The sequence below is a fragment of the Triticum urartu genome, chromosome 7, assembly GCF_003073215.2.
Source record: "Triticum urartu cultivar G1812 chromosome 7, Tu2.1, whole genome shotgun sequence".
Lineage (NCBI taxonomy): Eukaryota > Viridiplantae > Streptophyta > Magnoliopsida > Poales > Poaceae > Triticum > Triticum urartu.
In genome coordinates this window covers 4,375,154-4,402,837 of record NC_053028.1, presented here as the reverse complement: position 1 = coordinate 4,402,837, position 27,684 = coordinate 4,375,154, and the positions used below count along the sequence as shown (strand labels likewise).

The 27,684-nt window shown below is 42.6% G+C and overlaps 2 protein-coding genes across 2 annotated transcripts in view; both read right to left on the bottom strand.

Moving 5' to 3' along the window:
- Nucleotides 1–27,684, bottom strand: part of LOC125524019 (disease resistance protein Pik-2-like) — an 88,048-nt gene that overhangs the window by 44,893 nt on the left and 15,471 nt on the right. The gene's annotated exons all lie outside the window — the stretch shown is intronic.
- Nucleotides 238–4,551, bottom strand: LOC125524018 (MDIS1-interacting receptor like kinase 2-like). The gene is made up of 4 exons (XM_048689097.1): nucleotides 3,875–4,551; nucleotides 3,251–3,370; nucleotides 1,193–3,049; nucleotides 238–720 (listed from the first exon to the last, which is right to left on the bottom strand). Exons 1-4 carry the CDS (start codon nucleotides 4,548–4,550, stop codon nucleotides 365–367), a joined length of 3,009 nt encoding a protein of 1,002 aa, XP_048545054.1. The 5' UTR covers nucleotide 4,551; the 3' UTR covers nucleotides 238–364.

The following is a 27,684-nucleotide window of genomic DNA, read 5'->3' as shown; positions in this document are numbered from 1 at the left end:
ACACGCAACAGCTAAAGGGTGGCTCATTTTATTTTATTTTTGGAGAGAGTAAAGGGTGGATCATTTTGTAATGGTTACAAGGGCCCAAAGGGAGACCTCTGACAGAAGATGCAAATGGATTATCCATTAAAGATTTTGAAGAAATAGCAGGAGCTCCGTCTTCTGTACACACATTTATTTATTTATATGTAGCTAATTGTCATACCAGCCAGCAGCTATGAATGGTATGTAGTACTAGTACATGGCATGACGGGTAATGCAGAGAACAAACTACCATACAGATAAACTTATGACTTACGGACAGTGTCTACATAATCGAACCGAAGAAAAACAACAGTGTGCTAACTGCACTGACGTTCATGGGTCAGGACGAGCATGCCGGGATGGCAATGGTAGTGTGGAGATAATCAAGATTATTAGCAGGTGACCGTTTAGCTGTTGAGAACACCTTAATCACATGCTGCATCGTTGGACGGTGCGATGGATCAGGCTCTATGCACCGAACAGCGACGACAACCACTTGAAATATTTTACTTGCGATGTCAGCTTCAGGGAGTGGGAGACAGGTGTCCAGCAAGTTCCCAAGTAATGTACTTCTGTTGTGGTTGTCCATGGACGAAAGGAGATCCCCTGGATGATGTCCCATGAACAGCTCTAGGACGAGCACTCCGAAGCTATAAACATCACACTTCTCTGTCACCCTTGTTGTGTATGCAAGCTCTGAAGAAACATCAATGGAGAGTTAGTTTCAATAATTATAAAACAATGCAAAAATGCACCTCAACTAATTCATAGAATCTTAACTTTGGTAATTCTTAATTTTGAATAGAAAACAAAACACGGCCATTAACATGTTTGATTAGAGGCATGCGCGATCCTTGTGTATATAAAGCTAGCTATCTAAACTTTGGAGGCAGGATGCGTAGAACTATATTTAAAATATTGTCATGTTACAAAAGACATATCTTCCAACTATCTAAACTATGCCAATGTTTCATCAATGCCGTTCCTGCAGATTTAAACATGTAGTCCACTCAGAGAAGACAAAAACATTCAATATGTAAAATATCTAGCCATGGTTGAAAAACCGATGTATGCTAATGTACATTGTATAAACTAGAGACAAATCGTATCATGGTTCTTACAAATTATGATAACATTTTTCTGTAACCAACATAGAGGCAAATTTTACCTGGGGCAAGATATCCTTTTGTGCCGGCAAGACTTGTGCAGTTCGATGCATCCACATCTAGTACTTTCGCTAGACCAAAATCCGAGATGTGGGCTTTAAATTCCAGATCAAGCAAAATGTTGTTGCTTGTTATATCTCTGTGAACTATTGGCGCAAAGCAGTCGTGATGCATGTAAGCCAAAGCATGAGCAACATCCCAAGCAATATTTAGCCTCCTTGTCCAATCCAATTCAACGGCAGTTTCCTTATGCTTCAAATATGTTGATAAGCTTCCTCTGTCCATGTATTCATACACAAGGAATCTTCCCTGAGTTGCGGAGCAGTAACCAAATAACTTTGCAATGTTGCGATGCCTAATATGCATCAAAGCATGTATTTCACGGTTAAATTGATCATCGTCATCCACCACATGGATCTTCTTCACTGCAAATATTTCACCTGTTGGTAACTGAGATCTGTAGACATATCCACTTCCTCCAGATCCAATGCAATGAGTGTCACTGAAATTATTTGTAGCATCAACAATTTTCCTGTACACATCTTCCCCATCAAAGTTCCAGATGGCGAACATCTTGGTTTGTTGTACTACATTTGCAATTTCGGGCTTGGGTTTCTTCTTTCTGCATTGCCATGTTGCTAGTGCAGTGATAAACCCAAATGACACAACAACGGGTATAATAGCTAATAAAATAGCTCCAAACTTTTTTCCGTGTCCACTACTTCGAGGAAGATCACAAGGGGGCAAACCTTTCACAACACCGCACAATTCCCTGTTATGCCAGAACCATCTGACCGGAGCTTCTTCAAAGAGCCTAGTATGTGGCACTGGCCCTTCTAATTTGTTGTAAGACACATCCATGGACAGGAGGCCGGTCATGCTCCGAAATGACGGTGGAATGTTGCCGCTGAGTGCATTGTGAGAAACATTCAAGGCTTGAAGCATACTAAGACCACCTAACACACTCGGGATAGCACCATCAATTGAATTGTCACTTAGATCCAACAGATATTGCAGGTTTACCAAAATCCCTAGCTCAATAGGAATGCTGCCATTGAGGTGATTATGGCTAAGCTTTAGAAAGTGAAGCTTAAGACAATGCCCAATTGATCTTGGTAACTGCCCAGTTAGGTTGTTTGATGATAAATCTAGATACTCCAAATTGTTCAGCAATCCAATTTCTTGTGGCACTTTTCCCTGGAGTAAGTTACCAGAAAGGCTCAAATTGAACAACATCGTTACATTGCCAATTTCTAGTGGAATCTGTCCTTTAAGCTTATTTGATGAAACATCAAGTATCCTCAATTGAGATAATTTCCCTATGCTTGATGGTATTACTCCACTTATATTATTGTTTGATGCACGTAGCATGGTAAGTTTGTGGGATTCACCCCAACGATGAGATAATTTACCAAATAGTCTATTTGAACTGATATCAATATAGTCAAGATTTGGATGAGCTCCCATTCTGGTGATATCTCCTTCGAGGTTATTCCGCTCAAGTCGAACTCTGACTAGGCTTGTACAACTTAGCAAGCTTGACGGCAAGGGTCCAACCAACTTGTTGTCCGTAGCAGTCAAATGTTGTAGCCGACCTCCCGCACAAAGTCCAAATGGCAAGGCACCAGAGAGGTTGTTAAAAGCGAGTTGCATCAGAACAAGACGCGTTAAGTTGCCAATTTCTTGAGGAACTGAACCAAAAAGTTGGTTTTGGTCAAGTTGGAAGATAGTGAGTTTTGTCGAATTCCCTAAACTGTTTGGGATGGAACCAGAAAGCGTATTATCACGAAGAGACAAGCTTTCTAAGTTCACAAGGTAACCTAATTCTCGTGGAATTTGCCCAGAAAGTTGGTTATGGAAAATGTGCAAGGAACTGAGTTTTGTCAAATTGCCTAACCTGTTTGGGATGGAACCTGAGAGTCTATTTGAACTAAGATCCAACACTTGTAAGTTCATAAGGTAACCTAACTCGTGTGGAATTTGACCAGAAAGTTGGTTTTGGTAAAGGTACAAGATACTGAGTTTTGTCAAATTTCCTAAGTTGTTTGAGATGGAACCTGTGAGTGTGTTGTTGCTAAGACTCAAGTATTCTAAGTTCACAAGGTAGCCTAATTCTCGTGGAATTTGACCAGAAAGTTGGTTTTGGTAAAGGTACAAGGCACTTAGTTTTGTCAAATTTCCTAAGTTGTTTGAGATGGAACCTGTGAGTGTGTTTTTGCTAAGAATCAAGTATTCTAAGTTCACAAGGTAACCTAATTCTCGTGGAATTTGACCAGAAAATTGATTCCTTTGAAGTTCCAACCTAGTGACTTTTGTCAAATTCCCTAGACTCTTTGGGATGGAACCTGAGAGTGTGTTTTTACTAAGAAGCAATACTTGTAAATTGTTTGTGTAACCCAAGTCGTTTGGAATTTTCCCCGAAAGTTGATTTGCACTAAGAAACATAACCTGCAAGTTCACGAGGTACCCTAATTCTCGTGGAATTTGCCCAGAAAGTTGGTTCATGCCAAGGTACAAGTTAGTGAGTTTTGTCAAATTTGATAAGCTATTTGGGATGGAACCTACCAGCTTGTTGAAGCTAACGCGCAAGTCATTCAAGTTGGCCAAACGACAAAGTTCTATTGGAATTTGGTCAGACAGTTGGTTCTGGAAAAGGAGCAATGTAGTGAGTTTGGTCAAGTTACCTACATTGGGTGGAATTGAGCCGGAAAGATTATTACTAGACAAATCCAACATAACCAAGTGCTTTAGGTGGCCTACTTCAGAAGGGATATGACCAACTAAGTGATTGTATGACAAGGTGAGTGTCATGAGATTGGTCATGTTGCCTATGTGCCTTGGTATTTCACCAGAGACTTCATTGTGATCAAGCATCAAGGAACGGAGTTTTGTGAGGTTTGTTAGACCTAGTGGGATTGAGCCTCTTATCTGGTTGCCTTGCAGAAGGAGATTCTCAAGCTCCACGAGGGCCTTGATGTCAGGAGGGATGCTCCCGGTGAGGTGGTTGTGCGAGAGGTCGAGGCGCGTCATGGTCATCAGCGCTGAGAAGTTCAGCGACCCCAACGAACCTCTCAGTCGCCTCCCCCGCAGGGAGATGCCGCTGATCACTGGCCGGCGCCGGTGCCGGTGCATGGTGCACCTGATGCCGCGCCAGCTGCAGGGCGCCGAGGTATTCTCCCAGGACCGCAGAGTGTGCTGGCTTTGATTATCAAGGCTGGCTTTCCAGGTGAGGAGCGCCCTTGCCTGCTCTGCAGGCACGGCCGCCAGGTCCGGCGCGGGCGTGACGGTGGTGGTCGTCGTCAGCAGCAGCAGGAGAAGTGTGGCGAGAGAAGCGAGCATTTTGGTTGGCTCCGTCTTCATGACTATCATTTTGGCTGAATGGAAATCGCTCCGATGGTTGTGTGGGCGTTGGTGAGAGGTGTTTGCATGCTTGGCACCCCTATTTAATACCACTACGTACGTAGAGCATTGATAGGTCGACTATGACTATGAAGGTAAATGCTGGGCACCTTCTCCCTGGTTCTCAGCCTAGCTTGTAGATCGTTGCTTGTCCAAACCAAACAAACAAACCCCCACATCGAGTACTACGTAATACAGGACCCATTGCACTAATTACTTGTCGCTCAGATGGATATATAGTACTAGATATATCCATTTGTGTGACAAGTAATTAGAACGGAGGGAGAACTTCTTTGCTCGCTGGTCTTTGAGTAATTGATGAGTATTTTCTCAGATTCTGTAGCAGTACTCACATCTGACCGAAGACGTGCATCCCACACCGTACTTCATCTGACGCTGCTGGGTTAGCACATGACCGTGTGCACACCATGCATGTTCAGAGATGAATTGACATGCCGTGTGTGCCCGGTCGGTCGTCTTCTCTCTCTGACACATCATGAGCGAAGACCGAAGACCGAAGACCGAAGACATTTGACAGAAGACCGAAGACGTACATCCCACACCGTCACGCCATGCGCTTCATCTGACGCTGCTGGGTTAGCACACATGACCATGCATGTTCATCTGGGCGCCAGGCCAGACATGAATTGACATGCCATCCGTGCCCGGTCAGTCGTCTTCTCTGTTCTCTCTCTGACACATCATGAGCTAGCATGGCACCTCCACAATTGCCTGTAAGCTTCGCGCTGGGTCGGTCCTGAAAGTTGTACGCTCCAATCATACCACTTTAGACAATTGTATGCACAATCAATTGTGGACTCCAATCATACACACATATTGTAACTGATTTTTACAGCTCCATCGTGTAGAAACAAGGAAGACCACCTACTACTCTAGCTACACAGGTCAAGCCGTCAAGTACCCTAGCCCAGTAACAAATTCATACTACCTAGTACTCCCTCCATCCCAAAATAAGTGACTCAACTTTGTACTAACTTTAGTAAAAAAGTAACTTAATTTTGTGACGGAGGGAGTACATGCCAACTACCAAAGACCGCCAAGACGACTGACTTGTCCCGGAATCACACCACTTAACCAGCCAAGCATTTGTACACTGCAAACAGCTAGCACTCGTCAAGTCATAATGAATGCATGTCATTCACATGCAAGCGGAATCTACAACTTGAACCCTCATTTCCACGTCAAATGTCCCAACCGGACTGTCCGAACACTTTTAAACCTTGAACGTGGATGCCTATTTTAAATCGGTCATGTCTAGACGTCCGGAATCAAAAGACCGAGCCAAAATTGAGGGCCTGAGTAGGGGTCGACCCAGCCCCCTCCCCTGTCACTCACTCTACTCCCTACAAAACCCTAGCAACCGCTTCGTAGCGATGGGCAAGAAGATGAAAAAGGAAGAGCGCCAGCAATGCCCAGGCAATGTGGCTGCTCAATGGCTACCGCTCGGACGTAAATCTGATGATGCTCAGGGTTAAATGCAAATGGAGAAGTCTTCTGCAGGACCCGTACCTCATTTTGAAATTATCATTCCTTTAATGTTTTCGACTCTAACAGGAAGCTGATTTTTGTTACTCCATCTTAGACAGCAGCCCAGTTACATCACACACAAAGGATAGATGGGCCATTTTTATATGTAGAAACATATGCAACTTCTTTCAGTTACCTGTAGTTTTTCAACTTGCATGGTAAAAAATGTATTTGTCCATAGATAAATACTCCCTCCGGTCCTTTTTAGTTCGCATATAAGGTTTACCTGAAGTCAAACATCGTAAACTTTGACCGAATTTATCTATACCAATATAAAAAGACCCAAATGGGCAGATCCGATTAATCTCGGCCATCAAATCATGTCAATCCAACGACCTAGACTGCTTCAATGTCGAGCGCTCAACACGTTTAGCGTGCAGTTAATTTCATGCCAAATTTAGTGCTAATCACATAATAACAAGCAAATAATATCCTACTTAATATCCGCATGCACCTAATATACTTCCAAATTAACGTGAATTGCACGTACACATTGACTAGTAGAGAAAAATACCAACATTCAGAATGTGAAAATCAACAACATTAGATGCATCATGACTTTAGTTTTCATATTGTATAAATTTAGTATTGTAGATATTAATATTTTTTCATATAAATATGGTCAAACTTTATGAAGCTTGACTTCAGACAATTCTTATACGCAGAGTAAAAAGGACCGGAGGGAGTATGTAGGTACATAACTAGCTTCAGTTTGGATGTCGGATTTCAAGCAGCGAATATCTATATATCAAATCGTCTCCCTAGTACAACAAATTATCAATCATAATTTTATTGTAAACCATGTCTAGAAAGAAAGAAAAGAGTAATTTATTTACTCTGTTTATTTCCCTCATCTAGTGGGCATCTAGTGAGCTAACTAATACATGGAATGTTGTACTAATTAAATAACATGACGATGACCTTCTTAAGAATACTACCGGGTAATGTCACATGGGCAAGTATAGTACATCCATATATCTTCTATAAAATTAAGTTCCAACTAGACAAAAAGTACATATATTTAAAAATTAAATCGAAAACTTTGTTTGGAGATTAGGGATAAAACCCACTTGTGGACGTTGCCTCAAATACATCAGAGCAATATATTATTATTGAATGACAGTAAAGACAACATATATATTTGTCCATACCTATGTAGACAGGAGTAGCAAGAATACTGTATTTGGTACTGTGTAGAAGTGTCAAGAAAAATAATTGTGTAGGCTTTCAAAGTCAGCAACCATCATCAATAGTGTGATCATCCAATGTACTGAGACAAATGAAAGAAATTATAGTGTAGGATTACGGGATTACCTTTATAAGAGATGGACTTGGAAGTCGGCATATGGTGTACGATGGGCTTGGGCTCATGATGGGATGTCGGCACAATGTGTAGATGGCAGCAAAAAGGCCGGCGACCACCATACTCACACCATGTCCATGAGGAAGAGGATCGGTAGAGGCACGATGAGTTGAGGCCTCCATGGTATTCCATGGGAGGGGATCATGCATTGGCAAGGAGACCTAATCTGGTGATGGATGATCAAAAAGTTTAGCCCTTAGAATGAAGGGAATATTTTAAGCATTATTTAGGATTATGGGCTATGGCGCACAATACACGCTATAATTTTGGGTAAATGGACTGCTGGTTCATGCCTTCTATTTTGCACATAACACATATCAAACTCAATTACAAACTAAATAATCTAGCTATACAAATCAAGAAAATAAACGGAGAATCTACCATGCAGCCCCTCGACATCATTAATTCTCTTGTCGAAGCAATAATGATTTCTTATTTATATGTACACACAACATATAGTACATGAATTATCCATCAAAATGGTAGATGGACAATACCAACCGAAGTGGAGACTTTAGGTGTACTTGGAAGAGTAGATGCAATTTTAGTGTGATTTATAGGTACAACATATTGCAAATTTGCGGTAGCTAAAATCACTTAAGTAATCAAAATAAATATCCTAATCCCATTTGAGAGATCGGTATAATTTATTAGGTTAGTGCCTACATCTATAAATATTGCATGTGCACATTGAAGGTATAAAATCATTTGGTCAAAACATATTTAACTTGGGGCATCTCCAAAGCGGACCCTCAAACCTCCCGCAAGTGTATGGACCGTGTTGTCCAGACAGAACTTGCCATCCAACGCGGTCCTGTATCGGTCCGCGATGCGTCTGGATGTCCATTTTCCTGCAAACCCAAGACAAACAAAGGAGAACTTTGCGGGAGTCCAGACATCTGCCTGACCGAATCAAAAACCAAGACGTACCCTATCCTCCTTGTCCAGATGGCGGAAGACCGTGCTGCTATTTGGGTGATGCATGTTGCTTTCGCGGGAAGTGATAGGATAGCCTGTTGTTTGGCGGAAGGTTATAGCATGCATATATGTTGTATGTCGGAAGGTTTAGCATGTAATTGGCGGAAGGTTCAAACATGCAGCATGTTGTTGGCGGAAGGTTAGCTTGCATGCATGTGTTTACACTCTTTTTTCACCTTTTCAAGTGCTTTTATTCATTTAAAGTGTGATTGTTGTTAATATTTGTGGTGGAAGATTGTTGTTGTTTGGCGGAAGGCAGATGGATATTTGAGGTATATGGTTGGATGGATGACTCCGGTATCTATGTCCGGACACCAGACCGGACCGATTTTCAGACAAATATTGCGTCTGTTTTGCGTGTCGGTGTTGGAGATGCCCTTACATTGTTTCACCATTAGCAATCTAGACAACTCACTGTTGCAGCTTTACGAAAACATCACTAAATCTTCAATTGTGCATGGCATAAATTTAATAATTTTGTGAAAATTGCTTTAACTAACATTAGTAAGCATGCACGTGCAATGCACGTCTTACACATTTACCAAGTGAGATCCTGTTGTAAGAAAAAAATGTTTAAGAAAATATAAATCAAATGGGTGCTCACTCACTCAGATTGTATCTTTCGAGCGACAAAGGTATAAGTTGTTTCATCCATTATGTGTTCGGATAGTGCAAAAGAAAATAAATCTACCAATATTTTTAAAAACAAATTTGGCTATGTGTACATCCAAAATGTAAGGTTTCAGAGCTCAGGAGAGTTTAGATGCTACGGACAGCTTCTCACTTATCAAATAAATGAATGTTACAGTTAAAATCTAACAAGCTGGGGCAAACAATAAAAGAACTCATATCAAGAGCTTTCGTGTAACTAATGCACCCTCCTAATATCCCATTCATCTCTAGGGGACGAGGGCATCACGCATCAGGCGGCTGACAGTACGACCGATTGCGCAGGTAAGAAAAACTTTTTTTTAGAATACTCAAGGTTTATCAGCATTCTTTAGAACACCTGATATTTTAAAGAAATAATCACCTGTTTCCCAAAAATGGCCGTAAATTTTTAAAAAAAATGCTTATACAATGCAAAATAAAATGTTTGCATAATTTAGAAAGATGTTTATTGCCATTAAAATATACAATGTGCATTTGGAAACAAATGTTACGGTGTACTGAAAAAATTGTCAAAACATGTATTTTGTAAAAATGTACATCTTGTATTCGAAAAATGTCCAACGGATATTGATGTCTACTACGCAACCTTCTTCTTGTAGACGCTGTTGGGCCTCCAAGTGAAGAGGTTTGTAGGACAGTAGCAAATTTCCCTCAAGTGGATGACCTAAGGTTTATCAATCCGTGGGAGGCGTAGGATGAAGATGGTCTCTCTCAAGCAACCCTACAACCAAATAACAAAGAGTCTCTTATGTCCCCAACACACCCAATACAATGGTAAATTGTATAGGTGCACTAGTTCGGCGAAGAGATGGTGACACAAGTGCAATATGGATGGTAGATATAGGCTTTTGTAAACTGAAAATATAAAAACAGCAAGGTAGCAAGTGGTAAAAGTGAGCGTAAACGGTATTGCAATACTAGGAAACAAGGCCTAGGGCCCTCTCAACAATAATAACATAATTGGATCATATAACTATCCCTCAACATGCAACAAAGAGTCACTCCAAAGTCACTAATAGCGGAGAACAAACGAAGAGATTATGATAGGGTACAAAACCACCTCAAAGTTATTTTTTCCAATCAATCCGTTGGGCTATTCCTATAAGTGTCACAAACAGCCCTAGAGTTCGTACTAGAATAACACCTTAAGACACAAATCAACCAAAACCCTAATGTCACCTAGATACTCCAATGCCACCTCAAGTATCCGTGGGCATGATTATACGATATGCATCACACAATCTCAATTCATCTACTCAAACCAACACATAGAACCTCAAAGAGTGCCCCAAAGTTTCTACCGGAGAATCACGAAGAAAACGTGTGCCAACCCCTATGCATAGGTTCATGGGTGGAACCCGCAAGTTGATCACCAAAACATACATCAAGTGGATCACGTGGTATCCCATTGTCACCACAGATACGCACGGCAAGACATACATCAAGTGTTCTCAAATCTTTAAAGACTCAATCCGATAAGATTACTTCAAGGGGAAAACAATCAATTACAAGAGAGAAGAGGGGGAGAAGAAACATAAGATCCAACTATAATAGCAAAGCTCGCGATACATCAAGATCGTGCCAAATCAAGAACACGAGAGAGAGAGAGAAAGAGATCAAACACATAGCTACTGGTACATACCCTCAGCCTCGAGGGTGAACTACTCCCTCCTCATCATGGAGAGCGCCGGGATGATGAATATGGCCACCGGTGAGGGTTCCCCCCCCCCCTCCGGCAGGGTGCCGGAACAGGGTCCCGAGAGGTTTTTGGTGGCTACAGAGGCTTGCGGCGGCGGAACTCCCGATCTATCTTCTGTTCTGAAAGTTTTAGGGTACGTGGATATATATGGGAGCCGGAAGTACGTCGGAGGAGCCACGGGGGACCCACGAGGCAGGGGGGCGCGCCCTAGGGGGTGGGCGCCCCCCACCCTCGTGGGCGGCCCGTATCTCCCCTGACGTGCAGTCCAAGTTCCCTGGGTTGCTTTCCTTCCAAAAATAACTTCTCCAGTTGATTTCGTTCCGTTTCGACTTCGTCTGATATTCCTTTTCTTCGAAACACCGAAATAGGCATAAAACAGCAAATCTGGGCTGGGCCTCCGGTTAATAGGTTAGTCCCAAAAATAATATAAAAGTGGATAATAAAGCCCAATATTACCTAACACAGTAGATAATATAGCATGGAGCAATAAAAAATTATAGATACGTTGGAGACGTATCAAGCATCCCAAGCTTAATTCCTGCTCGTCCTCGAGTAGGTAAATGATAAAAAAGATAATTTTTGATGTGGAATGCTAGATGGCATAATTTCAATGTAATTCTTCTTACTTGTGATATGAATATTCAGATCCGAAAGATTCAAGACAAAAGTTCATATTGACATAAAAATAACAATACTTCAAGCATACTAAGAAAGCAATTGTGTCTTCTCAAAATAACATGGCCAAAGAAAGTTATCCCTACAAAATCATATAGTTTGGCTATGCTCTATCTTCACCACACAAAGAATTTAAATCATGCACAACCCCGATGACAAGCCAAGCAATTGTTTCATACTTTTGACATTCTCAAAACTTTTTCAATCTTCACGCAATACATGAGCGTGAGCCATGGATATAGCACTATATGTGGAATAGAATGGTGGTTGTGGAGAAGACAAAAAGAGGGGAAGATAGTCTCACACCAACTAGGCGTATCAACGGGCTATGGAGATGCCCATCAATAGATATCAATGTGAGTGAGTAGGGATTGCCATGCAACGGATGCACTAGAGCTATAAGTATATGAAAGCTCAACAAAAGAAACTAAGTGGGTGTGCATCCAACTCGCTTGCTCACGAAGACCTAGGGCATTTTGAGGAAGCCCATCATTGGAATATACAAGCCAAGTTCTTATAATGAAAAATTCCTACTAGTATATGAAATGGACAAAATGAGAGACTCTCTATCATGAAGATCATGGTGCTACTTTGAAGCACAAGTGTGGTAAAAGGATAGTAGCATTGTCCCTTCTCTCTTTTTATCTCATTTTTTTATTTTTTTATTTTTTTTATTTGGGCCTTTTCTCTTTTTTATGGCCTCTTTTTTTTTGTCCGGAGTCTCATCCCGACTTATGCGGGAATCATAGTCTCCATCATCCTTTCCTCACTTGGGACAATGCTCTAAAAAATGATGATCACATTGGTAGAAAAAGGGCCTATAGTCCCGGTTCGTAAGGGCCTTTAGTCCCGGTTCCGGAACCGGGACTAAAGTGTCGGTACTAATACCTCCCCCCTTTAGTCCCGGTTCAATCCAGAACCGGGACTAAAGGCCCTCCATGTGGGCAGTGCGCAGAGCCCAGTCAGGAGACCCTTTGGTCCCGGTTGGTGGCACCAACCGGGACCAATAGGCATCCACGCGTCAGCACTTCTGTGGCTGGGGTTTTTGTTTTTTTTTGAAAGGGGGGGGGGTTGGGGGTTTTGGGGGGTTAATTTAGGTGTTTCATATATTGTGTTAGCTAGTTATAATTAATAAAGAGAAGTGCCCTCTGTTATGTCCGTGCTTGGTCGACGCTACGTACTATACATACGTATATAGAGAGGACTAGACACGCTAGCTAGCTAGTAAGCAAACAAAGGAAACAGAAGATCGTCATGAACATATATGCATATATACAGAGAGAAGTGATATCGACCACCTCTCCTTCTCCGAGAGATTGGTCGAACAACAAGTTCTCGTATATCTATCTGACACTACCGGCTACATATATACAATAATTATCTCTTACAAATATAATCATACGGACTCAGGGTCCACATAGAATTCTCCGTCTTCAGGGATCACGTGGTCAAGAAAGAATGCCGCCAATTCCTCTTGAATTGCTCGCATGCGAGCTGGTGCTAGGAGTTCATCCCGCTTCCGAAACATCTAATTTGAAGAAGGGGGTCAATACATATATATATAAATGAATGAAACTCAACACAAATGATGGTAATAAAATAAAATTGTGAATGTTGTTATTTACGTACTTCATATTGTTCGTTAGAGTACCCGCCCCGCTCATAGGTCGTGTGGCGGATGGACTCGCAGATGTAGTATCCACAGAAATCATTCCCTTGTTCCTGCCACAACCACTTTACAAGAAATAGAGGTCAATCAAACTGATAAGCAAGAATGCTAAATGGTATTGATGAAACTAGCGCTTGAATCACTAGGAGATGCGCGGAACATGCTACTATAGTACTTACTTTCGGGTGTCTAAATTCCAGCTCCTTCGGCAGTCCCGGAACTGTTTTGGTGAATTTTCTCCAAACCCTGCCGGACAAAGAAAACAATTACTTGATATCAGGAAATGAACAAAGTTGCTGATATGGTGGATAATGATCGATTTAACTTACTTCTTGAGGATTTCAGTCATGTCCGCATACTCCTTGGGATCTTTTCGTTTAGAGTCCAAGACGGTTACTACTCCCTGCTCAAGCTTAATCTCTAGGAGAATATAGTGGAAACTGCACACACATGCATAACTCATGAATTACATTACTATAACCTTGACTAATATATAAGGGAAACTGAATACGCACAAGACAGTAACACTCACCTGAAGTTGTAAGGAAAGAGTATTATATCTTTGTTTTGATTTATTAGGAAGGATCGTAGCAAGCTGGCCTCGGTAGCTGCGGCATGAAGTTTAACCTGAGTTGCATCTATGAGATATGTGTTAATGAACCCAATATCACCGACTTGTCTTTTCTTCAATTCGACGATCTTCAATCTGCATAATATAGTGAGGATGATTATAAATACATGCAATGAAAGAGCTAAGCTATATAGAGAAACTTAATGATAGAAGTAGTACTACTTACAGACAGAAGCAGGCCACCGTTGTTTTATCGAGGGCCAATTGATTGAAAAACTGATAGAACTCCTCAAATGGAACAGGCAACAGATCAATTCCAACGAGGTCATGCTCCTTTTTAACTTTCACATACAAAGTACTCCTCCCCGCAGAGTCTCTGCAGATTTTCAAGTACCAATCATGCAATCTTCGCATCATCGTTGATAGAGATCTTTCATCTTTGACGAGAGGCTTCCCGTACTCGTATCTTTGTATCTGCACCTCCATGGGTTCATAATGTACTTCGTCGGGCAGGTAATCTGCAAGATTGCTATAACCGGGTATCATCCTCGGATCATTATCGACGTTGTGGCTAGGCACCTTGAGCGGGGGGAACGATTGCTTCGCTTGTTCGCCGAGCTGGGCAATTTGTTTCCCAGATCGTCGTTCTTTCAGCCTTTGATGACTGACAGTACTTCCCGACCGCTCCGCTTCGGCAAATTCCTTTCCAATAATGCGGTCATAGTTTCCTTTCGGCGGATCAGACTTCGGTGGTTTTGTCAGGGCAGCCAGAGTGCGCTTCACTTTCACCCGATCTACCTTCTCCTCCGGAGGTGGATGTTTCTTTGCTTTCACCCCTTCAAAGAATTTCTTCACTTCTTCTCGCGCGATCTCGGCGTTCTCCTCCTGGGTCCTCTCGTATGGTAACTTCTCTGGAGTCTTCAGAGAAGGACCGAATCTGTATGTCCTCCCGCCTCTGGTTGTACTGCTAGACGCCGACCGAGCAGACGTAGCGGTTGTCTTCTTTACTTACTTAAGAGGCGGAGGAGAAGGACTACGAGGCGCCGGAGCAGCTGGAGCGGCGGCAGGTCTCTTCCGCCCTTGCTGACGAGGCGGAGAAGGAGGAGGCTGGCTGCTCGGGCGCGTTGGCGCAGGCGGAGAAGGAGCCGGCCGAGGGCCCTGATCGTCACTTGCCGGAGGAGGAGGCGATGGAGGCGGAGTGCCCTGACTCGCCGGAGGAGGAGGCGGTGGCGTCCAGTTCGGAAGGTTGATGAGCTCCTTCCGCCATAGGCATGGAGTCTTCAGAGCAGACCCCAGCCGAGTCTCCCCTTCACCGGTAGGGTGGTCAAGCTGGAGGTCCTCAAATCCCTCCGTTATCTCATCCACCATCACCCTACCATATCCTTCTGGAATCGGCCGGCAGTGAAAAGTTGCGCCGGGTTCAGTAGGATAAACAGAGCCAACAGCCGCCTTGACCTTCAAATTCATCCATTGCGTCATAAGGAGGCAATTTTGAGACTCCGTTATAGCATCCACGGGATAGCTGGCAGGAGCTGTCAAGGCATGCTCCGGCTGAAGCAGCTCGGTGGAAGCCACGCTGCTTCTGCGCTGAGATGGCGGGGTAGCTTCGGGGGAGGCTTCGGCAGTACGTTTGCTGCAATTTGCTTCTCGTTCCTCTATCGCGTCTACCCTTACTTGCAGCGCCTGCATTTGGGTCTGCTGCACTTTTTTCCTCCTCTCATGGGATTTGTAACCGCCTGCGTCCGGAAACCCAACCTTCCACGGAATGGAGCCTGGTGTGCCTCGTGTCCGTCCAGGGTGCTCAGGATTCCCGAGGGCCATTGTGAGCTCGTCGTTCTCTCTGTCTGGAAAGAACGTCCCTTCCTGCGCTGCTTCGATATACTGCTTAAGCTTACTGACTGGTATGTCCATTTGATCGTTCGTCCAAATGCACTTCCCTGTTACAGGGTCCAGTGTTCCGCCAGCCCCGAAGAACCATGTCCGGCAACGGTCTGGCCAGTTAATTGTCTCTGGTTCGATCCCTTTATGAACCAGATCATTCTCAGTCTTGGACCACTTAGGCCGGGCTACGAGGTAGCCACCTGACCCCGTGCGATGGTGAAGCTTCTTCTTCGCAGCATTTTGCTTGTTTGTCGCCGACATCTTCTTACTCTTTTCTGATGTGTTGTAGGCCACAAATGCGGGCCAGTGATCTCTGATCTTCTCATATCTGCCCTTGAATTCTGGTGTCTCATTATTTTCGACAAACTTATTCAACTCTTTCTTCCACCTCCTGAATAGTTCTGCCATCCTCTTCAGAGCAAAAGACTTGATTAATTTCTCTTTAACTGGGTTCTCTGGATTATCCTCAGGAGGTAGGGTGAAATTTAACTTCAGCTCAGTCCAAAGATCATCTTTCTGCATATCATTGACATAAGACACCTCAGGGTCTTCTGTAGCCGGCTTAAACCATTGCTGGATGCTTATCGGGATCTTCTCCCTAACCAGAACCCCGCACTGAGCAACAAATGCGCTCTTTGTCCGGAGGGGTTCAATAGGTTGGCCGTCGGGCGCGATTGCTATGATCTCAAACTTTTCATCCGAGCTCAACTTTTTCTTCGGGCCTCGTCTCTTTACCGAAGTTGTGCTCGATTCGGAGGGCTAGAAAAAAGAACAAAGACTTAATTAATATGTGTACATACCCAAACAATGAATGCATCAATCAGCTAGTCAGCATAGGCTTAACTAATATATATACCTGGCCGGACTCGGTTCGGTCACCGGAGCCGTCATCACGGTCTCCTTCTTGCACCGGCATTGGGTCACCGGAGCCGTCCTCATGTTCTTCTTCTTGCACCGGCATTAGGTCACCGTAGCCAGCTTGTTCACCCTCTCCTTCCAGACCATCGGTTTCGTTGAGAAACAATGAGATGGCATCACTTCCTTCTGCGATTATGTCGCTCAACAACGCTTCTTTTGTTGCTTCGTCTAGGGCGGTGTCCATAGTTTCTACAAATATTTACAACATGGCAACTATTATTCAAACATGACAGATGGATATATTAGTGCCAAACATAGAACTAGCTACCTAATCATAGTAAGCTATCGGGAGGGGGTATATATCGACAACGATGACACTACATCTATGTCCCTCGATGACCCTCGTTCCCGATAAAAAAAAGAGGAAGAAGAAGAAAAATAAGAGGAGAAGAAAGAATAGAGGAGAGCTCCTCTATTCTTTCTTCTCCTCTTATTTTTCTTCTTCCTCTTCTTTTTTATCCTCTTCTTCCTCTCATGTTCGATAGGATCGCCAAGGGGTCGGGAGGTTGCCTAGTGTCAAGGGATTCAACAAAACCATGTCTTCATCATTAGGTGAAAGTAACATGTGCATGATGGTACGAAGCTCTTCAAAGTTGTTCTGGAATGGAGTCCCAGATAGGATAATTCGCTTTTTGGTACAAAGTTCAGCAAGAGCCTTCCGAATATCGCTATTTGGAAGGCCTTTGCTGAATTCGTACCAAAAGGCGGATTATTCTATCCGGGACTCCATTCCAAAACAACTTTGCAGAACTTCGTACCAACATGCCCTGGTTACTTCCGGCTAATGATGAAGGCATGGATTTCTTCAATACTTTGACACTAGGAAACCTCTCTCTACTTCCGGCTAATAAGAATAAGAAGAATAAGAAGAAGAAGAAGAAGAAGAAGAAGAAGAAGAAGAAAAGAAGAAAAGAGGAGAAGAAGAAAGGAATAGTGGAGAAAAGAGAAAATAGAACATATTCTATTTTCTCTTCTTCTCCACTATTCCTTTCTTCTTCTCCTCTTCTTTTTCTTCTTTTTTCTTCTTCTTATTTATTTCTCCTCTTCTTTTCGGTAGAGGAAACCCTAAATAGCTAGCAAGTATCGTGGGTGTGAGATACATGTGGCCTTCGGTGTCGGACACTACAGCTACGTCCCACAAGTGACGTGGGCATCGAAGCCCGCGCCACTTGTGGGATGTGGGTGTAGTGTCTGACACCGACGGAACATGTATCTCACACCGACGATACTTTCTATTTAGGGTTTCTCCTCTACCGCTCCTCGACCTCTCGACGACCCTCGTTCCCGATAAAATAAAGAGGAAGAAGAAGAAGAAAAAAGAAGAAAAGAAAGAATAGAGGAGAAGACTTCCTATTCTTCCTCTCCTCTTCTTCTCCCTCTTCTTCCCCTTCTTCCTCGCCTCTCTCATGAATGTCCGACGTTCTCGACCCCCCCCCCCCATGTGTCGAAGAAAAAAAAGAAGAAAAAAAAGAGAAGAAGAAAGGAATAGAGGAGAAAAGAGAAAATAGAATATATATTCTAATTTTCTCTTCTTCTCCTCTATTCCTTTCTTCTTCTCCTCTTCCTTTTCTTCCTCTCCTCGTCTTCTCCTTCTTCTTCTCCTTCTTTCTCTACTTATTTTCCCTTTCCTTATTTTACTTTTTCCTCTCCACTAACATCATCATATATATGAAAAAATGCGTATATGAAAAAAAACATCATCATATATATCATCAACAGAAAAAAAACATCATCATATCATCAACAGAAAAAAACATCATCAACATCATCATATCATCAACACGAAAAAAACATCATAAACATCATCATCTTATTTAGTTCTCTCGACCCCTCATCCCTCTCTCATGTTGTCGGGGAGGGGCTATATCGACCTCTCCGCTCATGTTGAAATTATCGGGGAGGGGGTATATCGACCCCCACCCCCCTCATCATGCATATATAGCTACCACATACATATATACATTGAAAAAAATTACATATATGCAACAAAAACATTAATACACAAATGAACAAAAAAATACATATATGAACAAAAACATGCTGTGAACAAAAACATTAATGTAATAAATCTAATAAGAAATTAATCTAATAAAAAACATGCTTTGAGCCGGATGGGCGCGGCGGCTCACAGTGGGGGCTCTGGCGATGGCGACGGCGGGGGAGGCAGGGGCGATGATGGCGACGGCGTCGGCGGGCGAGGGCGGGCCGCGGGAAGGGGCTAGGGCGCGGGGCAGGGGCCGGCGCGGCGACGACGTGGTCGGCGGCAGGGGCGGCGCGACGACGGCACCGGAGGCAGGGGCAGCGCGGCGACGGCGTCGGAGGTAGGGGCGGCACGGCGACGGCGTCGGGGGTAGGGGCGGCGCGGCGACGGCGTCGGAGGCAGGGGCGATGATGGCGACGGCGACAGGAGCAGCGCTGGGGCGTCGGGCACGAACTGATGGTGAAGTTGTAAAATTTTCACAAGTCCAGCTTATATACCAAAAGCATTGGTCCCAGTTGGTCCTACGACCCGGGACTAAAGGGGGGCATTGGTCACGGTTGGTGCCACGAACCGTGACCAATGCCCCCTTTAGTCCCGGTTGGTGCCACCAACCGGGACCAATGCCCTTGTGCTGCCAGCGCCCAAAAGTTTAGTCCCACATCGCTAGCTGAAGGGCGCCGGCACTGGTTTATAATCCCTGCTGTGCCTCCCCATTCGAGCTCCTCTCTAATGCAGGCTTTCGGGCCTAAACTTGCTACTGCCTGTGGGCCTATTGGGCCTCTTCGGGCCTGAATCCTGGCCCATGTAGGGTTTCTAGTCGTATTCAGGCCGTGGAGGCCCAGTAGGTGGCATTTTTTTTGGTTTTTTCTTTTTTATTTCTACATTTTTTGGTTTTTTATTTTTTTATTTCTACTTAAAACTAAATACTTACAGTTTTTTCGTGATTTCTTTTTGCTTTTAGGTCACAAAAATTATAAACTTTCTGTTAGTGCCATTAGTTTTAAATTTTGAATAGTTTAAATTTGAATTTTTAAAAATTTGTGTGAATCACTAGTTTATGAATAACTTTACTATAAAAATAGAATTTTTTTCTTCTTTGCTATTTATTTTTTATTTATACTTACAATTAAATACTTATAGTTTGATTTTAAATACTTTTATTCTTTCCCCAGTAGGTGGCATTTTTTTTTGGTTTTTTCTTTTTTATTTCTACATTTTTTGGTTTTTTATTTTTTTATTTCTACTTAAAACTAAATACTTACAGTTTTTTAGTGATTTCTTTTTGCTTTTAGGTCACAAAAATTATAAACTTTCTGTTAGTGCCATTAGTTTTAAATTTTGAATAGTTTAAATTTGAATTTTTAAAAATTTGTGTGAATCACTAGTTTATGAATAACTTTACTATAAAAATAGAATTTTTTTTCTTCTTTGCTATTTATTTTTTATTTATACTTACAATTAAATACTTATAGTTTGATTTTAGGTCACAAAAAATATATTCTTTTTGCTATTGAAGAATATTATAGTTTTATTTTAGTTGATCATAACATAATATTTTAATTGATTGTTTTTATTTTCATAAAAGTTTGGTAGTTCATTCTGTTTGCTATTAATTCATTTCACCCACATAGCATGTTCCAAAAAGTAGAGGGTTACGACAAAAACTTGATGCACTTCGTGTACAAAATGGACAATCACTTTCGGAGTATCAAAGTTTCGAACCATAAGACATCAAAGTTGGGATGGTATGATAATTTCACCCACATAGCATTTGCTTATTGCGGGAGAAAGTCTTCACTTTTTCTTTGCTTGTGTCATTTGCTTATTGCGCCGTAACCATGGATAATCTTCATTGTTTATCAGGATGCTTGGGTCAGCCTTGACATTGAAGGGAGGAATTTCATGAAACTTTTCATAATCTTCAGACATGTCTGTCTTGCCGTCCACTCCCAGGATGTCCCTTTTTCCTGAAAGAACTATGTGGCGCTTTGGCTCATCGTATGATGTATTCGCTTCCTTATCTTTTCTTTTTCTCGGTTTGGTAGACATGTCCTTCACATAGATAACCTGTGCCACATCATTGGCTAGGACGAACGGTTCGTCAGTGTACCCAAGATTTTTCAGATCCACTGTTGTCATTCCGTACTGTGGGTCTACCTGTACCCCGCCGCCTAACAGATTGACCCATTTGCACTTAAACAAAGGGACCTTAAAATCAGGTCCGTAGTCAAGTTCCCATATGTCCACTATGTAACCATAATATGTGTCCTTTCTGCTCTTGGTTGCTGCATAAAAGCGGACACCGCTGTTTTGGTTGGTGCTCTTTTGATCTTGGGCGATCGTGTAAAATGTATTCCCATTTATCTCGTATCCTTTGTAAGTCAATACAGTCAAAGATGGTCCCCTGGACAACAAGTACAACTCATCACAAACAGTGTTGTCACCTCCGAGACGTGTTTCCAACCAACTGCTGAAAGTCGTGATGTGTTCACATGTAATCCAGTCGTCGCACTGCTCCGGGTGTTTGGAGCGCAGACTGTTCTTGTGTTCATCGACATACGGGGTCACCAAGGTAGAGTTCTGTAGAACTGTGTAGTGTGCTTGAGACCAAGAATATCCGTCCCTGTATATTATTGAGTCTCTTCCAAGAGTTCCTTTTCCAGTCAGTGTCCCCTCATACCGCGATTTAGGGAGACCTATCTTGTTAAGGCCAGGAATGAAGTCAACACAAAACCCGATAACATCCTCTGTTTGATGGCCCATGGAGATGCTTCCTTCTGGCCTAGCGCGGTTACGGACATATTTCTTTAGGACTCCCATGATCCTCTCAAAGGGGAACATATTGTGTAGAAATACGGGCCCTAGGATGACAATCTCGTCGACTAGATGAACTAGGACGTGCGTCATGATATTGAAGAAGGATGGTGGGAACACCAGCTCAAAACTGACAAGACATTGCGCCACATCACTCCTTAGCCTTGGTACAATTTCTGGATTGATCACCTTCTGAGAGATTGCATTGAGGAATGCACATAGCTTCACAATGGCTAATCGGACGTTTTCCGGTAGAAGCCCCCTCAATGCAACCGGAAGCAGTTGCGTCATAATCACGTGGCAGTCATGAGACTTTAGGTTCTGAAACTTTTTCTCTGGCATATTTATTATTCCCTTTATATTCGACGAGAAGCCAGTCGTGACCTTCATACTGAGCAGGCATTCAAAGAAGATTTCTTTCTCTTCTTTCGTAAGAGCGTAGCTGGCAAGACCTTTATACTGCTTCGGAGGCATGCCGTCTTTTTCGTGCAAACGTTGCAGGTCCTCTCGTGCCTCAGGTGTATCTTTTGTCTTCCCATACACGCCCAAGAAGCCTAGCAGGTTCACGCAAAGGTTCTTCGTCACGTGCATCACGTCGATTGAGGAGCGGACCTCTAGGTCTTTCAAGTAGGGTAGGTCCCAAAATATAGATTTCTTCTTCCACATGGGTGCGTGTCCCTCAGCGTCATTCGGAACAGCTAGTCCACCGGGACCCTTTCGAAAGATTACGTAGTGTAAATCATTGACCATAGCAAGCACGTGATCACCGGTGCGCATGGCGGGCTTCTTCCGGTGATCTGCCTCGCCTTTGAAATGCTTGCCTTTCTTTCGACATTGATGGTTGGTCGGAAGAAATCGACGATGGCCCAGGTACACATTCTTCCTGCATTTGTCCAGGTATATACTTTCAGTGTCATCTAAACAGTGCGTGCATGCGTGGTATCCTTTGTTTGTCTGTCCTGAAAGGTTACTGAGAGCGGGCCAATCGTTGATGGTCACGAACAGCAACGCCTTAAGGTTAAATTCCTCCTGTCTGTGCTCATCCCACGTACGTACACCGTTTCCATTCCACAGCTGTAAAAGTTCTTCAACTAATGGCCTTAGGTACACATCAATTTCGTTGCCGGGTTGCTTAGGACCTTGGATGAGAACTGGCATCATAATGAACTTCCGCTTCATGCACATCCAAGGAGGAAGGTTATACATACATAGAGTCACGGGCCAGGTGCTATGATTGCTGCTCTGCTCCCCGAAAGGATTAATGCCATCCGCACTTAAAGCAAACCATACATTCCTTGGGTCCTTTGCAAACTCATCCCAGTACTTTCTCTCGATTTTTCTCCACTGCGACCCGTCAGCGGGTGCTCTCAACTTCCCATCTTTCTTTCGGTTCTCACTGTGCCATCGCATCAACTTGGCATGCTCTTCGTTTCTGAACAGACGTTTCAACCGTGGTATTATAGGAGCATACCACATCACCTTCGCAAGAACCCTCTTCCTGGGGGGCTCGCCGTCAACATCACCAGGGTCATCTCGTCTGATCTTATACCGCAATGCAGCGCATACCGGGCATGCGTTCAGATCCTTGTATGCACCGCGGTAGAGGATGCAGTCATTAGGGCATGCATGTATCTTCTCCACCTCCAATCCTAGAGGGCATACGACCTTCTTTGCTGCGTATGTACTGTCGGGCAATTCGTTATCCTTTGGAAGCTTCTTCTTCAATATTTTCAGTAGCTTCTCAAATCCTTTGTCAGCCACAGCATTCTCTGCCTTCCACTGCAGCAATTCTAGTACGGTACCGAGCTTTGTGTTGCCATCTTCGCAATTGGGGTATAACCCTTTTTTGTGATCCTCTAACATGCGATCGAACTTCAGCTTCTCCTTTTGACTAATGCATTGCGTCCTTGCATCGACAATGACCCGGCGGAGATTCATCATCATCGGGCACATCGTCTGGTTCCTCTTGATCTTCAGCAGCTTCACCCGTTGCAGCATCATTGGGCACATCGTCTGGTTCCTCTTGATCTTCACCAGCTCCCCCGTTGCAGCATCACCGTATTCAGGGGGCACATAGTTGTCATCGTACTCTTCTTCTTCGCCGTCTTCCATCATAACCCCTATTTCTCCGTGCCTCGTCCAAACATTATAGTGTGGCATGAAACCCTTGTAAAGCAGGTGGGAGTGAAGGATTTTCCGGTTAGAGTAAGACCTCGTATTCCCACATTCAGTGCTATGGACAACACATAAAACCATTCTGCTTGTTTGCCTCAGCCGCATCGAGAAACTCATGCACGCCCTTAATGTACTCGCGGGTGTGTCTGTCACCGTACATCCATTGCCGGTTCATCTGCGTGCATTATATATAATTAAGTGTCCAAATTAATAGAAGTTCATCATCACATTAAAACCAAAGTGCATACATAGTTCTCATCTAACAACATATAGCTCTCCAGAGCATCTAATTAATTAAACCATACATTGAAAGCTATGTAAAACATTTCAATGCGAAAACAAATGCGATCATAATCGCAACCAAGGTAACAATTGATCCAACGGCATAATGATACCAAGCCTCGGTATGAATGGCATATTTTCTAATCTTTCTAATCTTCAAGCGCATTGCATCCATCTTGATCTTGTGATCATCGACGACATCCGCAACATGCAACTCCAATATCATCTTCTCCTCCTCAATTTTTTTATTTTTTCCTTCAACAAATTGTTTTCTTCTTCAACTAAATTTAACCTCTCGATAATAGGGTCGGTTGGCATTTCCGATTCACATACATCCTAGATAAATAAAATCTATGTCACGTTGGTCGGCATAATTTTCATAAACAATAAATGAACCAATAGTTATAAAGATAATATACATACCAAATCCGAATCATAGACAGGACGAGGGCCGATGGGGGCGGATACCAAAACCATCGCACTATATAAGATGCAATAATAAATGTAAGAAAATGATACAAGTATCTATCTAAACATACAAGTAAGAATATTTTTCCTTTCAGAAAGAAGATAAGAACAAGAGGCTCACCACGGTGGTGTCGGTGATGAGATCGGCGCGGGTGATCGACGGCGGTGAAGACGGGGACGGGGCGTGACGGACCGCTAAATCTAGACAAATCTCGAGGAAAATGGAGCTTGGAGGTCGAGCTTCGAGAGGAGAAAGCTTAAGTAGTGTGGCTCGGGCATTCCGTCGAACACCTCATGTGCATAGGAGGTGAGCTAGAGCACCACAAAGCCCTCTCCCCCTCGGCCAGAAAAAACAAAGCACTGTGCTCTGCTCTTCCGCGAGGGGGTATATATAGGCACCTCATTGGTCCCGGTTGATGACATGAACCGGGACTAAAGGGAAGCCTTTGGTCCCGGTTCAAGCCACCAACCGGGACCAATGGTGGTGGGCCAGGAGCGAGGCCCATTGGTCCCGGTTCGTCCCACCAACCGGGACAAAAAGGTCCAGACGAACCGGGACCAATGGCCCACGTGGCCCGGCCGGCCCCCTGGGCTCACGAACCGGGACCAATGCCCACATTGGTCCCGGTTCTACACTGAACCGGGACTAATGGGCTGAGTCGGCCTGGACCATAGCCCTGTTTTCTACTAGTGTTATCACACTTTTATTTTTCTTACAACTCAACAATTACAACTCGATACTTAGAACAAATATGACTCTATATGAATGCCTCCGGCAGTGTACCGGGATATGCAATGATTCATGAGTGACATGTATGAAAGAATTATGAATGGTGGCTTTGCCACAAATACGGTGTCCACTACACGATCATGCTAGCAATATGACAATGATGGAGCGTGTCATAATAAACGGAACGGTGGAAAGTTGCATGGCAATATATCTCGGAATGGCTATGGAAATGCCATGATAGGTAGGTATGGTGGCTGTTTTGAGGAAGGTATATGGTGGGTGTATGATACCGACGAGAAGTGCGCGGTATTAGAAAGGCTAGCAATGGTGGAAGGATGGGAAAAGTGCGTATAATCCATGGACTCAACATTAGTCATAAAGAACTCATATACTTATTGCAAAAATCTAGAAGTTATCAAAGCTAAGTATTAAGCGCATGCTCCTAGGGGGATAGATTGGTAGGAAAAGACCATCGCTCGTCCCTGACCGCCACTCATAAGGAAGACAATCAATAAATAAATCATGCTCCGACTTCATCACATAACGGTTCACCATACGTGCATGCTACGAGAATCACAAACTTTAACACAAGTATTTCTCAAATTCACAACTACTCAACTAGCATGACTCTAATATCACCATCTTCATATCTCAAAACAATTATCAAGCATCAAACTTCTCTTAGTATTCAACACACTCATAAGAATTCGTACAAATCTTGTATGCTTAGCATATTAGGATTTTAAGCACATTACCATGCTATTTAAGACTCTCAAAATAATATAAGTGAAGCATGAGAGTTCATTTATTTCTTCAAAATAAAACTACCACCATGCTCTAAAAGATATAAGTGAAGCACTAGAGCAAACAACAAATTACTCCGAAAGATATAGGTGAAGATCAATGAGTAGTCGAATAATTATGCAACTATGTGAAGACTCTCCCATTTAAGAATTTCAGATCTTGGTATTTTATTCAAACAGCAAGAAAAGCTAAAGAAAATAAAATGACGCTCCAAGCAAAACACATATCATGTGGTGAATAAAAATATAGCTCCAAGTAAAGTTACCGATGAACGAAGACGAAAGAGGGGATGCCTTCCCGGGGCATCCCCAAGCTTAGACGCTTGGTTATCCTTGAATATTACCTTGGAGTGCCTTGGGCATCCCCAAGATTAGGCTCTTGCCACTCCTTATTCCATAGTCCATCGAATCATTACCCAAAACTTGAAAACTTCACAACACAAAACTTAACAGAAAACTCGTAAGCTCCGTTAGAGAAAGAAAACAAAACACCACTTCAAGGTACTGTAATGAACTCATTCTTTATTTATATTGGTGTTAAACCTACTATATTCCAACTTCTCTATGATTTATAAACTATTTTACTAGCCATAGATTCATCAAAATAAGCAAGCAACACAATGAAAACAGAATCTGTCAAAAACAGAACAGTCTGTAGTAATCTGTAACTAACGCAAACTTCTGGAACTCCAAAAATTCTAAAATAAATTGGTGGACCTGAGGAATTTGTTTAGAAATGATCTACAAAAAGAATCAACTAAATAGCACTCTCCAGTAAAAAGTTCTAGCTAATCTCGTGAGCGCTAAAGTTTCTGTTTTTTACAGCATGATCATAAATACTTCACCCAAGTCTTCCCAAAGGTTCTACTTGGACAAACATTAATTAAAACACAAAACTACATCTAAACAGAAGCTAGATGGATTATTTATTCCTAAACAGAACCAAAAATCAAGAAACTAAAAATTGGGTTGCCTCCCAACAAGCGCTATCGTTTAACGCACCTAGCTAGGCACGATGATTTTAATGATGCTCACATAAAAGATAAGAATTGAAACATAAAGAGAGCATCATGAAGAATATGACTAGCACATTTAAGTCTAACCCACTTCCTATGCATAGGGATTTTGTGAGCAAACAACTTATGGGAACAAGAATCAACTTGCATAGGAAGGTAAAACAAGCATAACTTCAAAACTTTAAGCACATAGAGAGGAAACTTGATATTATTGCAATTCCCACAAGCATATGTTCCTCCCTCATAATAATTTTCAGTAGCATCATGAATGAATTCAACAATATAACCACCACCTAAATCATTCTTTTCATGATCTACAAGCATAGAAAATTTACTACTCTCCACATAAGCAAAATTCTTCTCATTAGGAATAGTGGGAGTATCATAAGAGACTTGAATACTATGAATTGTTTCCACATTAAAAGAGTAATGTTCAGAGAAAGGGTACTCATAATCATGACAAGTTTCATAAATATAATCATCACTACTCTTTATAGCATAAGTTTTATCACAATAATCATCATAAGTAGCAACTTTGTTCTCATCATAATCGATTGAAACCTCTTCCAAAATAGTGGATACATCACTAAATAAAGTCATGACCTCTCCAAATCCACTTTCATAAATATTATAAGATTCAACATCCTCCAATATTGTGGGATCACTACTTCCTAAAGTTGACACTCTTCCAAACCCACTTTTATACATATAATCATCATAGGTGAAAGGCATGTTATCATCATAACTACTTTGCATATCAAAACTTGAGAGGCTAAAAATATCATCATTATTAAACATAGCTTCACCAAGCTTGGGACAAACATTAACTGCAGAAAATATATTTTCAAATAT

Bases quoted from the DNA above. Each gene is read 5' to 3' on its own strand.
- LOC125524018 (XM_048689097.1), bottom strand. From the start codon at position 4,550: ATGAAGACGGAGCCAACCAAAATGCTCGCTTCTCTCGCCACACTTCTC. The intron at 3,050-3,250 runs CAGGTTCCATCT...CCTTGCACATTT, and splicing joins TCTTAGCAACAACACACTCA to TCCATAACCAACTTTCTGGG. The intron at 721-1,192 runs GTAAAATTTGCC...ATGTTTCTTCAG, and splicing joins AAAAGGATATCTTGCCCCAG to AGCTTGCATACACAACAAGG.